Source organism: Mus caroli, chromosome 19 (genome assembly GCF_900094665.2).
Source record: "Mus caroli chromosome 19, CAROLI_EIJ_v1.1, whole genome shotgun sequence".
NCBI lineage: Eukaryota > Metazoa > Chordata > Mammalia > Rodentia > Muridae > Mus > Mus caroli.
The window spans coordinates 113,867-129,333 of record NC_034588.1 but is presented as its reverse complement, the minus strand read 5'-3'; the positions used below and the strand labels follow the sequence as shown (position 1 = coordinate 129,333).

At 50.3% G+C, this 15,467-nt stretch overlaps 1 protein-coding gene across 3 annotated transcripts in view; it reads right to left on the bottom strand.

Annotated features, from left to right (window-relative positions):
- The window catches only part of Cpt1a (carnitine palmitoyltransferase 1A), a 59,767-nt gene that overhangs the window by 2,868 nt on the left and 41,432 nt on the right, over window positions 1–15,467 (bottom strand). For all 3 annotated transcript variants that reach the window (XM_021151271.1, XM_021151273.1, XM_029472727.1), the window contains exons 10-18: window positions 13,447–13,642; window positions 11,621–11,809; window positions 10,853–10,958; window positions 6,852–6,968; window positions 5,532–5,696; window positions 3,547–3,681; window positions 1,857–2,009; window positions 406–519; window positions 105–197 (exon numbers count right to left, since the gene is read on the bottom strand). In XM_021151271.1, the coding sequence (XP_021006930.1) occupies window positions 105–197; window positions 406–519; window positions 1,857–2,009; window positions 3,547–3,681; window positions 5,532–5,696; window positions 6,852–6,968; window positions 10,853–10,958; window positions 11,621–11,809; window positions 13,447–13,642 (1,268 nt within the window). The remainder of the gene's footprint in view (window positions 1–104; window positions 198–405; window positions 520–1,856; window positions 2,010–3,546; window positions 3,682–5,531; window positions 5,697–6,851; window positions 6,969–10,852; window positions 10,959–11,620; window positions 11,810–13,446; window positions 13,643–15,467) is intronic.

Sequence of the window (15,467 nt, the reverse complement as noted above, 5' to 3'; positions counted from 1 at the left end):
TAAAAAAAGGATGACACCTGAAATGAATGTTTTGGTTAAAGATGTGCTCCCTCCAAAAAGAAATTTACCACATGTCTAGAAAAAGTAGTGCTCAATATACTCACTGTCTCGGGGCTGGAAAACTTGGAAGAAATATGGAAGTGGATGAAATTCTCTCCCACAATAATGTAGGAAACACCATAGCCATCATCAGCAACCTGCAGAGAGAGAAAGGGCAGTTTTATCACTAGGAAATGAGATAATGTGGATGGCGACTTCCTGTTCTCAATGTAAGTCTGGGCACTGAAGAGGCTGAGGCAGGAGGATGGTGATGGCCAGCCTGGACTTTTCAGTGAGTGAGTTTGAGGCCAGCCTGGGGACAATGGGATGGGCTTGAAGTTAGTGGGTGGGCCTGGCTGCACTTACCGGCCCAAAGCCCCCGCCACAGGACACATAGTCAGGGTGTTTCTCAAAGTCAAACAGGTCCACCTGCTGCTGAGGAGTCTGGCTCGTGGACAACCTCCATGGCTCAGACAGTACCTGCGACAAAGCAAAAAATGTCCACATGACTTCCCCACTCGGTTCTCCTAGTGAGCACCGACTGTCAACCTGACACTGCTGACAATCACCTGGGGGGAACCACAGACATTCTCAACTGAGTAACTATCTGCCATCACACTGGTTTGTGGACACTGTCCTGGCTTGTTTTATGTGTCAGGTTGACACAGCTGGAGTCATCACAGAGGAAGGAACTTCAGTTGAGGAATTGCCTCAGTGAGATCCAGATGTAAGGCATTTTCTCAATTATCCATCAATGTAGGGAGGCCCAGCCCATTCTGGATGGGATCATCCATGGGCTGGTGATGCTGAGTTCTATAGGAAAGGCTGAGTGAGCCAGGGGAAGCAAGCCAGCAAGCAGCACCCCTCCATGGCCTATGTGCCAGGTCCCACCTCACAGGTCCACCTCTGCTTGGGTTTCTATCCCAACTTCCTTCAGTAATGGACTATGATATGGATATGTAAGCTGAATAAACACTTTCCGCCCAAAACACTCATTAAGACAGCCATGTGCGTGGGAAATTGTCTTGCTGCAGGAAGGTCCAGCTCAGGGTAGTGGGTTCTGTCCCTGGACAGGTGTCCATCTAGCTGGAGAGGACTAGAGAGAGGGCTCAGTGGCTAAGAGCACTTGTTGCTCTTGCAGAGCACCCAGCTTTGATTGCTAGCACCCACATCATGGACCTGTAACTCTAGTTCCTAGACATCCCTCTAGTCACCGCACACATACCATACACACACCTACACATGAAGGCAAAGCACACACGTAAAATTATATTTGTAAAGGAAGTTAACCAAATGTGAGCCCGTGCACAGGCCGGCAAGAAGCCTTCCTCCATGGCTTCTGACTCTGTTCCGGCTTAAGTTCCTGCCCTGACTTCCAAGCGGCAAGTGGTCAGAGTGCTTTCTACAGCAGCAAAAAGCAATGTAGAGTACCTCGTCTCTGTCTGAGGACCCCCTAAGAGGGAGGCAAGGAAAGACTGCGTGGTCAGAGACTATTTCTCCAAGCCCCTCAGGGCCACACCAAGGTTAAAGTATGTGAGCCCCTCCCCTTGACCAAACCACCTCTCACAGGGAAGGCAGAGGACAGCCCGTGGGGTCTAAGGTAGCCTCTACAAACCCACCTCTAGGTTCTCAAGGGCTTTTCTAGCTCATTCTATGCAGCCACTGTTAAAAGCCAGTATGCTGATGCACGCCTGTAGTCCCAGCATTCAGGAGGCTGAAGCAGGAGGATTGCTATTTAAGGCTAGTCTAGGCTACAGAGTGAGATCTTGTCTCAACACAGAAAAGCCAGGCTGGACACACACAATCCAAGCACTTACCTCCTTCAGGAAAGGTGAGTCGACTGCCAGATACTTGGACACCACATAGAGGCAGAAGAGGTGGCGGTCGATGCCAGCGCCCGTCATGGCGAGGCGGTACAGATGCTGGTGTTTCTCACAAGCTATCTTGAACAGCTTGAGCCTCTGCTCTGCCTAAGGGTCAACAGGAGAAGGACATGCTTTGCATGGTTCAGGTTGTGCGCCGGGCCACTTTCTCTTCAGTGGTCTGTAAAAGGCAGGGTGCTGTGACCAAGATACTTGATGGAGCCCCACCAGCCCACGATCCCTTTCCAGATTCTTGCCTCAGAAGGGCTGCTGGGCAGTGGGCAGGTTGATGGAGAGGCACCCTGTGACGGCGTGTGTGCTATGTACACAGAGAGCCAAATGTGGACCACTCAAGCTGTTAAGAGTTCTGGCCAAACCTGGAGCTCTATTCCAGCTCTGACCCTAAGTTTATTTTGTCACAGGGATGAATGCTAACCCTCCTAGGCTACTCTGCTAAAATGTGAGGGCTTCCTTATGACCCAAGGGGGAGGCTTCAGGGGACTGAAGACCTGTGCTTGCTGCACCAAACCATCAGGCTTCTCAGGGCTTGCTGAGCAGCCAGTCTAGTCTAAGTAGCAGCTCTATATTCGGGGAGAGACCCTGGCTCAAAGTACAGGGTGGAGAGTAACAGAGGAAGACAACCACACATTTCTGGCCTCACTACACATATGTATACACATATACAACATAATACAAGTACATACATACACACGTGTTCACACAAACACAGACATACAGGCTGCTTTGGAATCTTCTGGACATTACACCACCACCTGAGACATGGAGGTATGTCAAGGCACTGGCCTTCCTATGACAGACCCAGCCTCATAGGAGCCTCCTGGAAGTTCTAGTGACAGAAGTAGCGCTTGCTTTTTTTTTTTTTTTCTCTCTCTAGAGTAAAAAAAAAAAAAAATGCAGTCTGTTGTCTGTTGGTGGTAAGTGCCTGTCTCAGGGCTTGGGGAACCTAGGCATAGCTCTGAATGTGGCCATGTGCCAGCTGGGTCCAGCAATGCATTGGATTCATCCGAGTTCATTTTCCCAAGGCCACTGCAGGGCTCCTAAGAGGCAGAGCACGCTGTAGTACTCTGTAGTATCTGGTAGATTGGTGTAACAGGCTCTGACCCCAGGGATGGGCGTCCGGCTTCCTGTGTCTGTGCCATGTCCAGTCGCATGTGAAGGTTCTCCATACATATAATCTCATTCCCAAAGCTCAGAGAACAATACTGTGTGTGTCCTCTTAAATGCTTTCTGTTCCTTTGCATAAGGAGCTGGGGGATGGGATGCAGAAGTAGGGTAGGGGTGGAGGAGCAGGGGGAGGAGGGTAGAGGGAGGAAGGCTAGAGCTGGAGGGGCTATGGAGCTTCATGGTCAGCTTCCAGGGCAGTGACTTTCAACCTTCTCCTGCTGTCTCCCTTTAACACAGTTCCTCATGTTGTGTAACATGGTTCCTCATAATGAATACAATTACTTCATTGCTACTTCATAACTGTAAGTTTGCTACTTTATGAATTTCAGTGTAAGGATCTGATGTGTAGGATATCTGATATGTGACCCCAATGGGGTCACGACCCACAGGTTGAGAACCACTGTTCTAGTGTCTTCCAGGAAACCATGCACCGTGCCATGTTCTGCCACCATGGTCTTACCGTTGTCGTGGGGTCCATCATGGCCAGCACAAAGTTGCAGGATTCCGTAGTGCAGGAGCGTACAGTCTCTGTCCTCCCCTCTCGGAAGAGCCGAGTCATGGAAGCCTCATACGTGAGGCAGAACTTGCCCATGTCCTGGGAAGGAAGGAAAACTAGCTTAGGGCTAATGGGATAACAGGCTAACAGGTGGGAGTGGCCATCTAAGTCTAAGGGAGAAGGGACCTGGAATGGATCTGAGAGGAGGTGGCAGTCTGCTTCCCCTAGTGTGTGTGTGTGTGTGTGTGTGTGTATGTGTGTGTTGCCTGCACATATATCTGCCCAACAAGGACAAGCCTGGTGTCCAGAGGCCAGAAGAGGGCACGGGATCCCTGAGGACTGGAGTTACAGATGACTGTGAGCTGCAATGTGAGTGCTAGAAATTGAACTCAAATCCTCTGGAAGTGCAGACGGTGCTCTTAACTGCTGAGCCATCTCTCCAGCCTCCTGGAGTTTGTCTTTGCATGATTTCTGGTCCAAGACATGACTAAGGCCATAATGTCCTCCAGAAAGCCCTCCAGCTGATGTGAATTTTTAGGAGAAAGGACAAGGCACACAGCAGGGTCTGAGGTCTGAGAGACACAGGGGAGGGACAGGCAAAAGGGCAGGACTAGGGAATGAGGGGGAGTCCAGTTAGTATGGCCATGGACAAGACAGTAGCCAGGAGGAGTGAGCAGAAGCAGACAGGAGTCCCCACGGGAACAGCCTATTGTCTGGACAGGACAGAAGGGCCACCCGTGGAAGGCAGGATGGGAGGTACCACAGGTGGAAGGCTACTGCAGCCAGCACTCCTTAGCTTGAAGCAAAGGCGTCTGCAGGTAAGGCTGCCTTTCTGGAAGCAGAGTAGAAGCTGGCGATGAGCTTCAGGAAGAGATGAGAGGCTCCTGGCTGGAGGAGAGTGTGGCTAGGGCTGGGGAAAAGGAACAGCAGGGGAGTGGTCAGGGGGCGTGGCTAGGGAGAGAGACGAGGAAGCTGGGGTTAGAAGTAATCGATTACAGAGGCCTTGGGAGTTGTGCCAGAGAGGACAAGAAGAGAAACAGGGTAGGGGTGGGGCAGGAAGAGCTCCTGGTGAGGCAGGGGTGGTGGACACAGCTGGTGGCACCTGAAGCGGAGCCCCTGGCATGTCCACCCTCCCACTGTGCACTTCTAGATCTGGTGCCACAATGACTTCTGCATTGCCAGCAACTGAATGCTTCTGTCTGGGGTAGGCTGACCTCTACCGAGAACTAAAGTTCCTTCCACATCCTCACACAGGTACAGACTGCTTCTGCCACCCTTTAGTACTGCTCAGGGAAACGATAGAAATGGCACACAGTCCTGGGTGGATACAGAAATCTGACTCAGCCTAGAGCAATGAGGAGCTCATAGCTTCTGCTTTAAGGAAAGGCATGTCAAAAGTCAGACACATTAAGCAATTTGTCCTAAGTATTTCTTGACAATATTGTAAGAGTCAGAGCTTATTATGGGGTTGTTTTACAAGATTTATATCTTAACATTTTATGTGTGTGTTTGCCTTTGTGCATATGTATAACCACGTGCAGTTCACAGAAGGCAGAAGAGTGGCACCAGATCCCATGGAACTGCAGTTACAGGTGGCTGTGAGCTGCTACGTGAAGGTGCCAAGAGCCGAATGGGGTCCTCTGCAGAGGCAGCACGTAGTCTGAACTGCCAGGCCATCTCTCCAGTCCCAGTTACACTGTTCATTTGCTTATGTCCCAAGCTCTCATCTGTGATAGGAGCTTCTGCCTGAGAGGGATGTCACAAAACCAAGGGTGATCTGCTCTGCAGTGTAACATTTCATACCTTGGTACCTCAGGGAGCCCCAGGGCTGGTGTTTGGTGTCAGCTGCCCTCCATGCTGGGTTTTATAGCCTCTGCCCACTAGGGAAACAGCCCAGATGTCTGTGTGGGGCTCCAGAGTGCCCACAGTGAGCGCAGATCCCTTCTTACCTTGTAATGTGCGAGCTGCAGTGCCAGCTGGATGAAGGCATCGGGACTTGTCCGGCACTTCTTGATCAAGCCTTTGCCAAAGGTGTCAAATGGGAAGGAATGCAGGTCCACATCATTTGCCAAAAAACTGGCACTGCTTAGGGATGTCTCTATGACCTCCTGGCACTGCAGAGGAAGAAGGCAGCTCTGCTTAGTGGGGAAGCACAGCAGAAGGAAGCAGGGCGGAACAATCTGGAAGTCTGCACTTCAGTCTCTAGGGCCTTAGGGGAGTTGGCTCGAGGAGGAAGCCATGGATATAATCAAGACACATTTTTTACATGTGCTCAATTCTAGAAGCACAAATAAAAGAATATTGTTTTTTAAAGGACAAACACAGGGATCCATGGTGGCCAGGGGCCAGAAAGGAGCTGGATGAGAGGCAGAGGCCATGGTGTTTATAGCAATGTCACTGACATCTGACTCTGGGCACTAGTCACGTGACACAACACACCCAATCCCATCCAGGCGATGCTGTGTAAACCTGGGATGTGCCAGGATGCCTGACAGACCACTGGGGTGATGATGCTGAGGGGGCAGACTGTGGGTTTCCAGGAAATACCTGCATCTTCCTCAAAATTCTGCCACGAACCCAGCATGGCACTATTACAGGTGTGTTGAAGAGAGCCAGTGAGCCCGGCCCCAAGGTCAGGCCTCCACAGAAGTATTGTTCCTCTATGGATCATACACTGTCCTGGGTCCTCAGAGTGCTGGACACACGAAAAAGTACTTCTCAGGCCCCAGAAACTCACACTTGGATCAGACAGGCTGGAGTTATGGTTCCAACCCTAACATCCCTTCTCAGGGCTCCTGAGTGGACTGAATCTCAGAATCTGTTGTTGGTTGTTGAGACACAGTCACAGAGTTCTCTGGCCTCAGCCACAGGGGCTGGGATGACAGAAATGGGCCATCTTTACACAGCCCCAAAATCTCTAAGACTAGGTTTTTCTGTAGCCCTTATTGTCCTGGAACTAGCTTTGTAGATCAGGCTGGCCTGGAACTCAAAAAGATCTGCTACTGCCTCCCGAGTGCTGGGATTACAGGAGTGTACCACTATTGCCTGACTATGATTTAAGATTTTATCCCTGTTTACAGGGAATTTACAGAAGCCCAGCTACTTTTCAGTCGGAATCTCAACCGAGAACGGAAGTTCCATTTCTCTCAGCATCCCAGGCCCCTTCCCCAACTCTGGGCAAACAGTTTTCTGTTTGGTAGAGAGCATGCCTAACACCAGAACAAGATTGCCACCCAGGTGAGTGATGGTCTCTGGGTCACCAGACTTACTTCTCCTGGAATGTCCCACTGTAGCCTGGTGGGTTTGGGGATGTTGGGGTTCTTGTCTCCTTTACAGTGTCCATCCTCTGAGTAGCCCAGCTGGAAGACGTCGGTGGCCATGACATACTGAGACAAAGAAGCAGAGACGGAGTAGAAGCCGTGAGTAAACACAGTGTTTCCTTCCTACTGTGCTCAGGGCAGAGCACTCCACACTCCTGGAACCAATCCTGGGAGTAAGGGTGAGTCTCCACACACCAAGCACCTTCCCCAGTCACACACAGACACACAGACACACAGACACACACACACACCAGAGGGCAAAGAGCAGGAAGGCCCCAGAAAGCTAACTAATGGGTGGTTTCTAGAAACCAGGGAGGGTAACACCGTGGCTCTGAACCTCTGCGTCTCTGGAGCCCACCTGCCACAGCCTTCTGCGCCCTTTGTAATAAGAGAGAAGCATAGGCGTCCCCCTGAGCCAGAGCTGCTCTAGGAGACGAATCTGTCAAGAGAAGGTAAGCAGGGAAACCTTGAATCAGGGCTGATGGGAGGATCATCAGTTCTCAGGATGCTGGACCCACAGCACACAGGATGCTACTACGAAGTTGTCCCCACCTGGTTTCACGTCTCAGAATCAGCCCATTGTTACTGGCGCACTGCCCCTCCAAGATGAGAGCCGGGTGCCCAGCACTATCCTGGGAACCTAGACTCCATTCAAGAGTCGTCCTCATTCCATCAGGCAGACAGGAAACTGAATACTGATTCTACTTGTGGCCTTGGCCTTAGCCTTATCTTGATCTTGGCCTTCTCCTTAGCCTTATCTTGATCAGCTACTTTAAAATGTCAGCTGGAGAGCCGACTCCTCTGTTAAAAGTGCCTGCTGCTCTAGCAGAAGTTTGGGGTTTGGGTTCCAGCTCACAACTGCCTTTAACCCCAGCTCCAAGGGATCTACCCACCCCCCTTTGGTTGCTGCATGTACCACACTCATGTGCACATGTAGACACAAGAAACCTTAACAGCAGCCAGACCTTGTGGATATCTTGCTGATATTTCTTCTTCATCTCTTTTCAACCTTTTGTTTGGTTTTGTTTTTTATTATGTGGACCTGATGGTTCTCAGGCTTTTCAGTAATCCTCCCATCTCAGCCTCTGGAGTGCTGGAATTATAGGCACGTGCCACTATGTGCCCTCTATGTCTGCCCTTGAGAACGGTGCTGTGTATGCTGCAAGTTGCCTGGGCCTCAGAGACCCTCATTACCCAACGGCAGCTGTGCATGTGTTATCTGAAAAGTCCCCGGGATATTCTCATGGGCCCATACTGTGGGCTTTGCAGAGCTTCCCAGAGAAGTGAGCCGCAGGGTCTAGGAGCTAGTGGAGGTGAGGTATCTGTGCGTCTGGACTGGGGCTGCTGCTGGCATCAGTTCAGGGGCTGGCAGGGACACGAGCCCTTGCACTTTGCCATTGGAATCGGTGTCTCAGCGGAACACACTGGTGTCTTAGATCCAGACTGCCTGGTTCTTCCTTTCCCAGGCTGTCTCGTGTAGGAACTCTTCCCTGGCTGAAGCCGAGCAGCTGGGACTCTGCCAAGACCCCAAGCAGAGGTCCGAGCACCCAAGGGATGAGAGGGTAAGTGATCGAGGGAGGGAGGGAGGCCAGAGCATGTGTACAAACAAGCAGACACAATCTGCACCCTGCAGTTGACTCTGCACCACAGGAAAAGAAATCGCTGGCACAGCGCTGCAAGGAGAAACCAAGATGCAAAGTCTTAGCTGGGGGTGGCAGGGCAACCTGAAACCAGCAGCACTCCCGAGGCTGAGGCAAGAGCAGTGCCATTTGGCTTGGGCTAAACGGTGAGACCCTGGAGAGAGGAAGGAAGAGAGGGAGAGAGCATCCCTAGCCTGAAGTCCAAAATCTTACGAAAATTTTCAACTTCGTTGAGAGTTACGTCAATATTTAATAGATTTCAGATTTCTGAAATACAGCTATTTGACTGAGAAGTCTACAAAGACACCAGATCTGCAGTCTGGTTCTGACCATGCTCTCCCTTTCTTTTGCTTTGCCTCTCTCTCTTTTGAAATGGCTTCGTTTTATAGTCCAAGCTGGCCTCAAGTTCCTGATCCTCCTGCCTCAGTCTCCTGTACTAGGGTGACAATCATGTGTCACCACACCCAACTCTGTGTTTTTGAAAGCTGGGTTAGGAGAAAGGGGGACAGAGATTTGGTGGTCTTCAAGTGACCTGGTCATTTTAGTAACTGAAATATTTTCAGTTAGATGCATTGCCTTACTTTTTTTTTATTTAACTATTGGGGTGTGTGAGGGTGCACATGGGGTGCTGCCCTTCTACCGTCCATGGGTGTCAGGGGTTGAACTCAGATCATCAGACTTTACCCTACTAGCATCTCTCTGGCTCCAGGACACTGCCATTTTATAAGCCAAGATGCTAACCCAGGCCTGGTGGTACATACCTGTAATGTCTGATACTCAACACGCTGAGGCAGGAGAATTCCAGGTCTGAGGTTAGTCTGGGCAATACAGTGAGTTCAAGTCTAGCATGTTTCTATCTAGTGATACCTTGTCTCCAAAATAAAGGCTAAGGTTATACAGCCTTGGTGTGGAGCAGCTGCCAGGCAAGTGTGAGGCAGGCCCTGGGTTCCATCCCTAGCACCACACACACACACACACACACACACACACACACTCATACTCACTCTCACACACTCACAGTCACTTACACACACACACTCACATACACTCATACTCACTCTCACACTCTCTCTCTCTCACACACACACCACACACACATACACACACACACTCTCACACACACACTCACTCACACAGATTTTAATGTGTTTTTTTTTTTCTGTTTGCCGTCAAACTAAGGTGAGACACCAGGAAATCTGGCAGTAAACTAATCATGTCAGAACTAGCGAAGCTCTGTGAGCTGAGAGCCACTGTGTGACTTCAGCTGCATAAATACCACATATGCCAGTACTCAAGAACAGAACTTACAGGAAACAAGACTCAAATGTCTCTCACCTCCTGTGTGGGACCAACACCAATGAAAAACATGGTGCTATGGTTTGAACGTAAGTAGCCCCTACCGGCTCTTTTTCTGTTCATTTATTTTTGGTTTTCAAGACAGGGTGTCTCTGTGTTGTCCTGGCTGTCTTGGAACTCACTCCGTAAACCAGGCTGGCCTCTGACTCAGAGAGTGCTGGGATTAAAGGTGTGAGCCACCACTGCCCAGGTTACAGGCACAGGTGTTTTAACACTTGGTCCCCAGGTAGTGGTGCTATCTTTTTTTTTTTTTTTTTTTTTTTGATTTATTTTAGATGAGTACACTGTCCCTGTCTTCAGACACTCCAGAAGAGGGCATCAGATCCCATTACAGATGGTTGGGAGCCACCACGTGGTTGCTGGGAATTGAACTCAGGACCTCTGGAAGAGCAGTCAGTGCTTTATATTTTCAACACTTTTTCTTCTCTCCCCGGCTTTACTTGTACTGGCACAAAGATTTATTTATTTATTATATGTAAGTACACTGTAGCTGTCTTCAGACTCCCTGAAGAGGGCATCAGATCTCATTACAGATGGTTATAAGCCACCACGTGGTTGCTGAGATTTGAACTCAGGGCCTTCTTAACCTCTGAGCCATCTCTCCAGTCCTTGGTGGTGCTATCTTTGATGTTATGGACTCTCTCGGAGGAGTGAGCTACTGGGAGCAGGCTTTGGGGTTTACAGCCAGGGCCCTGCTTCCTGTCTGGTCTCTGCTCCTTGGTGCACTGAACAGTCAGCAAGCAGCCCCCACACTTCATTGCCACCGTGGGCTACGCCCTCTCAAAGCCTAAACTGAAAGAAATCTGTCCTTCCTCTCCTAGGTATTTCATCAGGGAGAGAGAAATGTGACCAATACAGGATTAGTCAAATACTGCAGAGTTCAAGTGGGCCTGGGTTGGGTTTCTTTCCCAAAGCACCTTCCACATTCAAACAGGTAACAATGGTGTGGCTCACCTCCCACAGATGGCCCACGATAGGCGCGTCCGCCCAGGAATGCTCTGCGTTTATGCCTATTTTGCTGTTTTTGAAGACAACAAAGGTGATGGACTTGTCAAACCACCTACGGGGAGACAACATGATCATGGGCTTCCAGGGTTATATCGACATGGGAACCCAAAAGCTACATGGGTGCTTCTTTCTGCAGAGACCATTGCTTCTCTCCATCCCTGACAATTCTCCAGGTTTCTACACCCCAGGAAGGTGACTCAAGGGGCACAGAGAACACAGAGTCATTCATAGCTTCTTGTATCAGAGATACAATACAGCATGTGTGTGAGCCCTGGGTCCAGATGTAACACGGAGTCCGGGCCCGTGCCCTCTCCAGCCAGGCCTGGGAGGCACCTCCTCACTTTACACCTACAGAAAGGGGATCCAGGAGGGCAGGGTCACAGCAACTGCACAAGGCCAGTGATGGTTCCCAGGACTGCTCTATGTGCTTCCTCCGTGGATCCTGGGTCCCTCCCACAGTTCTGCTGGGAGTCAGGTAACCCACAGTTAAGAAGGGTGGTGGGTAAGCAAAGGAGGGGACCTCAAAACCACCGGGCCTAGGCTGTGTCTGTGAGTTTGTGTGGAGGGAAGAAAGCAGAGCTTTCTGTTTGGATGCTCATTCCTTCCTAGTACAACCCCACAGCGGGAGTCAGATTTGGGAAGCTGCTCACAGGCACCCCCAGAAACATCTCCCACAACCCCCCATCAACCTCAGAGATTAAAAACGGGAGTTACCTGTCGAAACATTTACCATGCAGCAGAGATTTGGCGTAGCTATCAATAGATGCCTCAGGGTCCTCCTTTCTATATCCCTGTTCCGATTCGTCCAACGTCACGAAGAATGCTGCCTTTTCTACCGCATCCAGGGATTGCTTATTTTTTCCTCGTGCAAAATAGGTCTGCCGACACTTTGCCCAGGGCACTCTGTGGCAAGGAGTAAATGCATCTAAAATCAGTATTCAGGGTGGGGAGATGGCTTAGTAGGCAATAGTGCTTGCTTGTCAGCACAAGAACCTGAATTTCACCCCCCACAGCCCATGTAGAGGAGCCAGGTGTGGTGGTATGTGCTCCTAATCTCAGGTCTGAGAGACAAAATCAGGATCCCCAGGGCTTGTTAGCCAGACAGGTCACCTAAATGGGTATGCTCCAGGCTACTGAGGGACCCTGTCTCCAACATCAGTGTGGACAGCTAGTTAGTACCCGAGGAACAACATATTCATAGACACACACACACACAAGTATGTGCACACATGCACACACACACACACACACACACACACACACACTGCTCAGAATGAAATCCAACCTGTCTCTGCAGCAGCCAGGGAGAAGCACCCTTCTCTGCCCTGGAGCCAGGCTCTGACCTGAGCCCCTTTCAGGCATCAGTCAGTCCACTGATGTCTTCAGCACCACAGACCCATTTGTCAGATGAGGAAACCTGAGGCACAGAGATCATGCCACAACTACTTTGGGGCAGGGAAGGAACGACACCCTGACCCCAGACCAGGACTGGTCACATGATACTCCCACAATGACCTCCCTGTGCCCACCACGATGCTCACCTTGGTCTCCCTTCAGAGCTACCCTGAAGTAGCTTCCTCCCATGGATCCTGGGTCCCTCCCACAGTTCTCAGCCTCAGGCCCTCAGTGCTGCCTCCCGTCCACTGCCCACCTCTCTCAACTTTTGGTATCAACACCCACAAATGCCGCAGGTCTCCAGTGCACCCCAGCCCTTAAGGCAGGAGATGAAGCATAGACTATGGCCTTCCTCGCTTTCTGGTTTTCCTTCTCAGTCCCAGGCTCCAAACAACACACAGCCTTGTTATCTCCTGAGTGCCTGGAGCAACTCTTTATTAAAGCGTTAGAGCTTAGAGCAGCTCAGGGTTCTGTGAAAGATGGTCTTTTGTGAAGTGCTGGTATACTTTTGGCCCCAGAGAGCAAAATCCTCTCCCCACCAACTCACTCTACCTGCTTCTTACTCTGTTCAAAGCAGGGCACAGGGCAGTTCCTCTTTCCCACAGTCCAATCCCACAATGCTGGTCTTAAAGATACGCATGCTCCTTTGGTGTGTGTTGGGGAGTGTGGGAAAAGTACTCTGCATAAGCATGAGGATCTGGGGCCCTGACCTATTATCCTAGTACTGAGAAGGCAGAGACAAGATTATCCCCAGAACTCACTGGTCTGCCAGACAAGCCAATCAGTGAGCTCCAGGCTTTGGGAGTGACCTTGTCTGCATAATATAAGATGGAGAGGAACAGATGAAGATACCCAGCATTGACACACATGCACATACACTACACACACACACACACACACACACACACACACACACACACACACGTCTCCCTGGCTGCTCAGTGGTGGAGCACTTACCTCAAAAAGAAATGAAGGAAGCTAACTGAATGTGGTGATACAGGACTTTAATCCAAGCTTATAGGTGGTGGAGGAATGGAGGACCCCAGGATTGAGGCACTGGACTGAGGCCCTCAAACACACCGGAAGGGTGTGAGAGGCCATGCATGCACGCACGCACGCACGCACACACGCATGCACGCACGCACCTGTCTGCAGCAGTGAGGGCGGCAAGCTTGGCTTCCCCGGGCTGCGGCTCTGAGGTGTCATCCAGGATCTGCTGCATCTGCTGCTCCAGCTCTCGGGGCCTCAGCAGCCTCCCATCGTGGTAGAGCCAGACCTTGAAGTAACGGCCTCTGTGGTACACGACAATGTGCCTGCTGTCCTTGACGTGTTGGATGGTGTCTGAGGTGGTGAGGAGACGAAGGAGTGACAAGAAGTCAGAAAGCCTTGGGCTCATCTGACCTGACCGGTTTGCTTTGTGAGGGTCTCATGTAGCCCAGGCTGGTCTTAAACTGTCTATGTAGCCAACGATGACCTTGAACTCCCAATTCTTCTGCCTCCACCTCCTGAGTTCTGGGAATATTACTGTGTGGCCCTTGATTCCATACTGAGTCACTCCCTTTGGCTTAACCAGCCCCTATAACCTAAGCCAGTTTCCTATCTATGAAACAAGGTTGGCACATGTAATATTGAATGAGATCTCTCCCATAAGTCACAGGCAGAATTCGGGTCCCAGTACCCACATCAGGTGGTTTATAGCCTCCCGGAACTCCAGCTCCGGGGATCTGGTGCCCTCTTCTGGCTTCTGTGGGCACTTCACATGGTCAGTGCCATACACATAAAGAGGCAACACTACATAAAAATAAAAAGCAGGGCTGGAGAGATGGCTCAGTGGTTAAGAGCACTGACTGCTCTTCTGAAGGTCCTGAGTTCAAATCCCAGCAACCACATGGTGGGTCACAACCACCCATAATGAGATCTGACGCCCTCTTCTGGTGTGTCTGAAGACAGCTACAGGGTACTTACATGTAATAATAAATCTTTAAAAAAAATAAAAAATAAAAAGCAAAAATAAATCCTAAAAAAAAGGAATGTTTTAGCCAGGCACAATGGTGTACCACTTGGAAGGATCAGGAGTTCAAAGCCAGCCTTTACATATCAAATTAGAGGCTAGTCTGAGCTACATAAGACCCTGTCCCAAAAGGGGGGAAGAGGACCTGGGAGATGACTTGTGGGTAACCCTTGCCATGCAAGCCAGTGGCCCTCGTTTGATCTGCAGCCTCACGGCACTGTCATCTGCACATAACTGCTATAGTGTGGCTGTGTCCTTCCTACACACAAACACAATGAAAAATCTTAAAGAGAATTGATAGCAAAAGGCTGATTGTGGTGGCACACACCTTTAATCTCAGCACTGAGAAGGCAGAGGCAGGTGGATCTCTGTGAGTTAACTTGGTCTAGCTAGGGAATTCAGAAGAGCCAGGGTTTCAGGAAATCCTGTCTCAGAAGAAGCAAACAACCAGAGCCCACAGAGCAGGAGAGGCCTCTGACAGCTAGCATGCTCTGTACGACCTCACCGAGCATACTACATTTTCATAAGTGATAACTTTTCTTTTCGGTAGGGTTTCATTAAGAAGCTTTAGCTGGCCTGTTACTCGCTATGTAGACATAGTATAGACCAGACTGGGCTCAAACTCACTGAAATCTACCTGTTTCAGCCTCCACCATACCCAGTGTTACCCAGATTTTAGTTAATATTTGTGATCACTACTATTGAAGACCATGATGGAGCCAGCGAGATGGCTCAGCTGATAAAGGCACTTGTTGCCTGGCCTGGACCCACACTGTGGAAGAAGAGAACCAGCTCCCTCAAGGATAAATGGAATTTATCTTGTGTGAGTGCTCAAATATGTGTGAGGACAAGCATGCCCCATACATGTGTAGAAGGCAGAGGACAGCTCCTGGGAGTCTGTTGTCTCCTTCTACAAGAGAGCCTGGCATCAAGTACAAGCACCCGGTTTACAGACCGGCTCATTCAGGCGCTGAGTCACCTGTCAGCCTGAAGGGGACCCTTGACTCTAGTCCCTTTTCTTGAGCTGTGTCCTGCCTGTCAGAGGTAAATGCTCTGCTCCCTCACATGCCCTGTACGCATGATGCTTTGCCCTTCCATAGCCCAGGAACAATGGGCTCCAGGCTCTGGCTCCAGGAGGTAGAATAAATCTTTCCT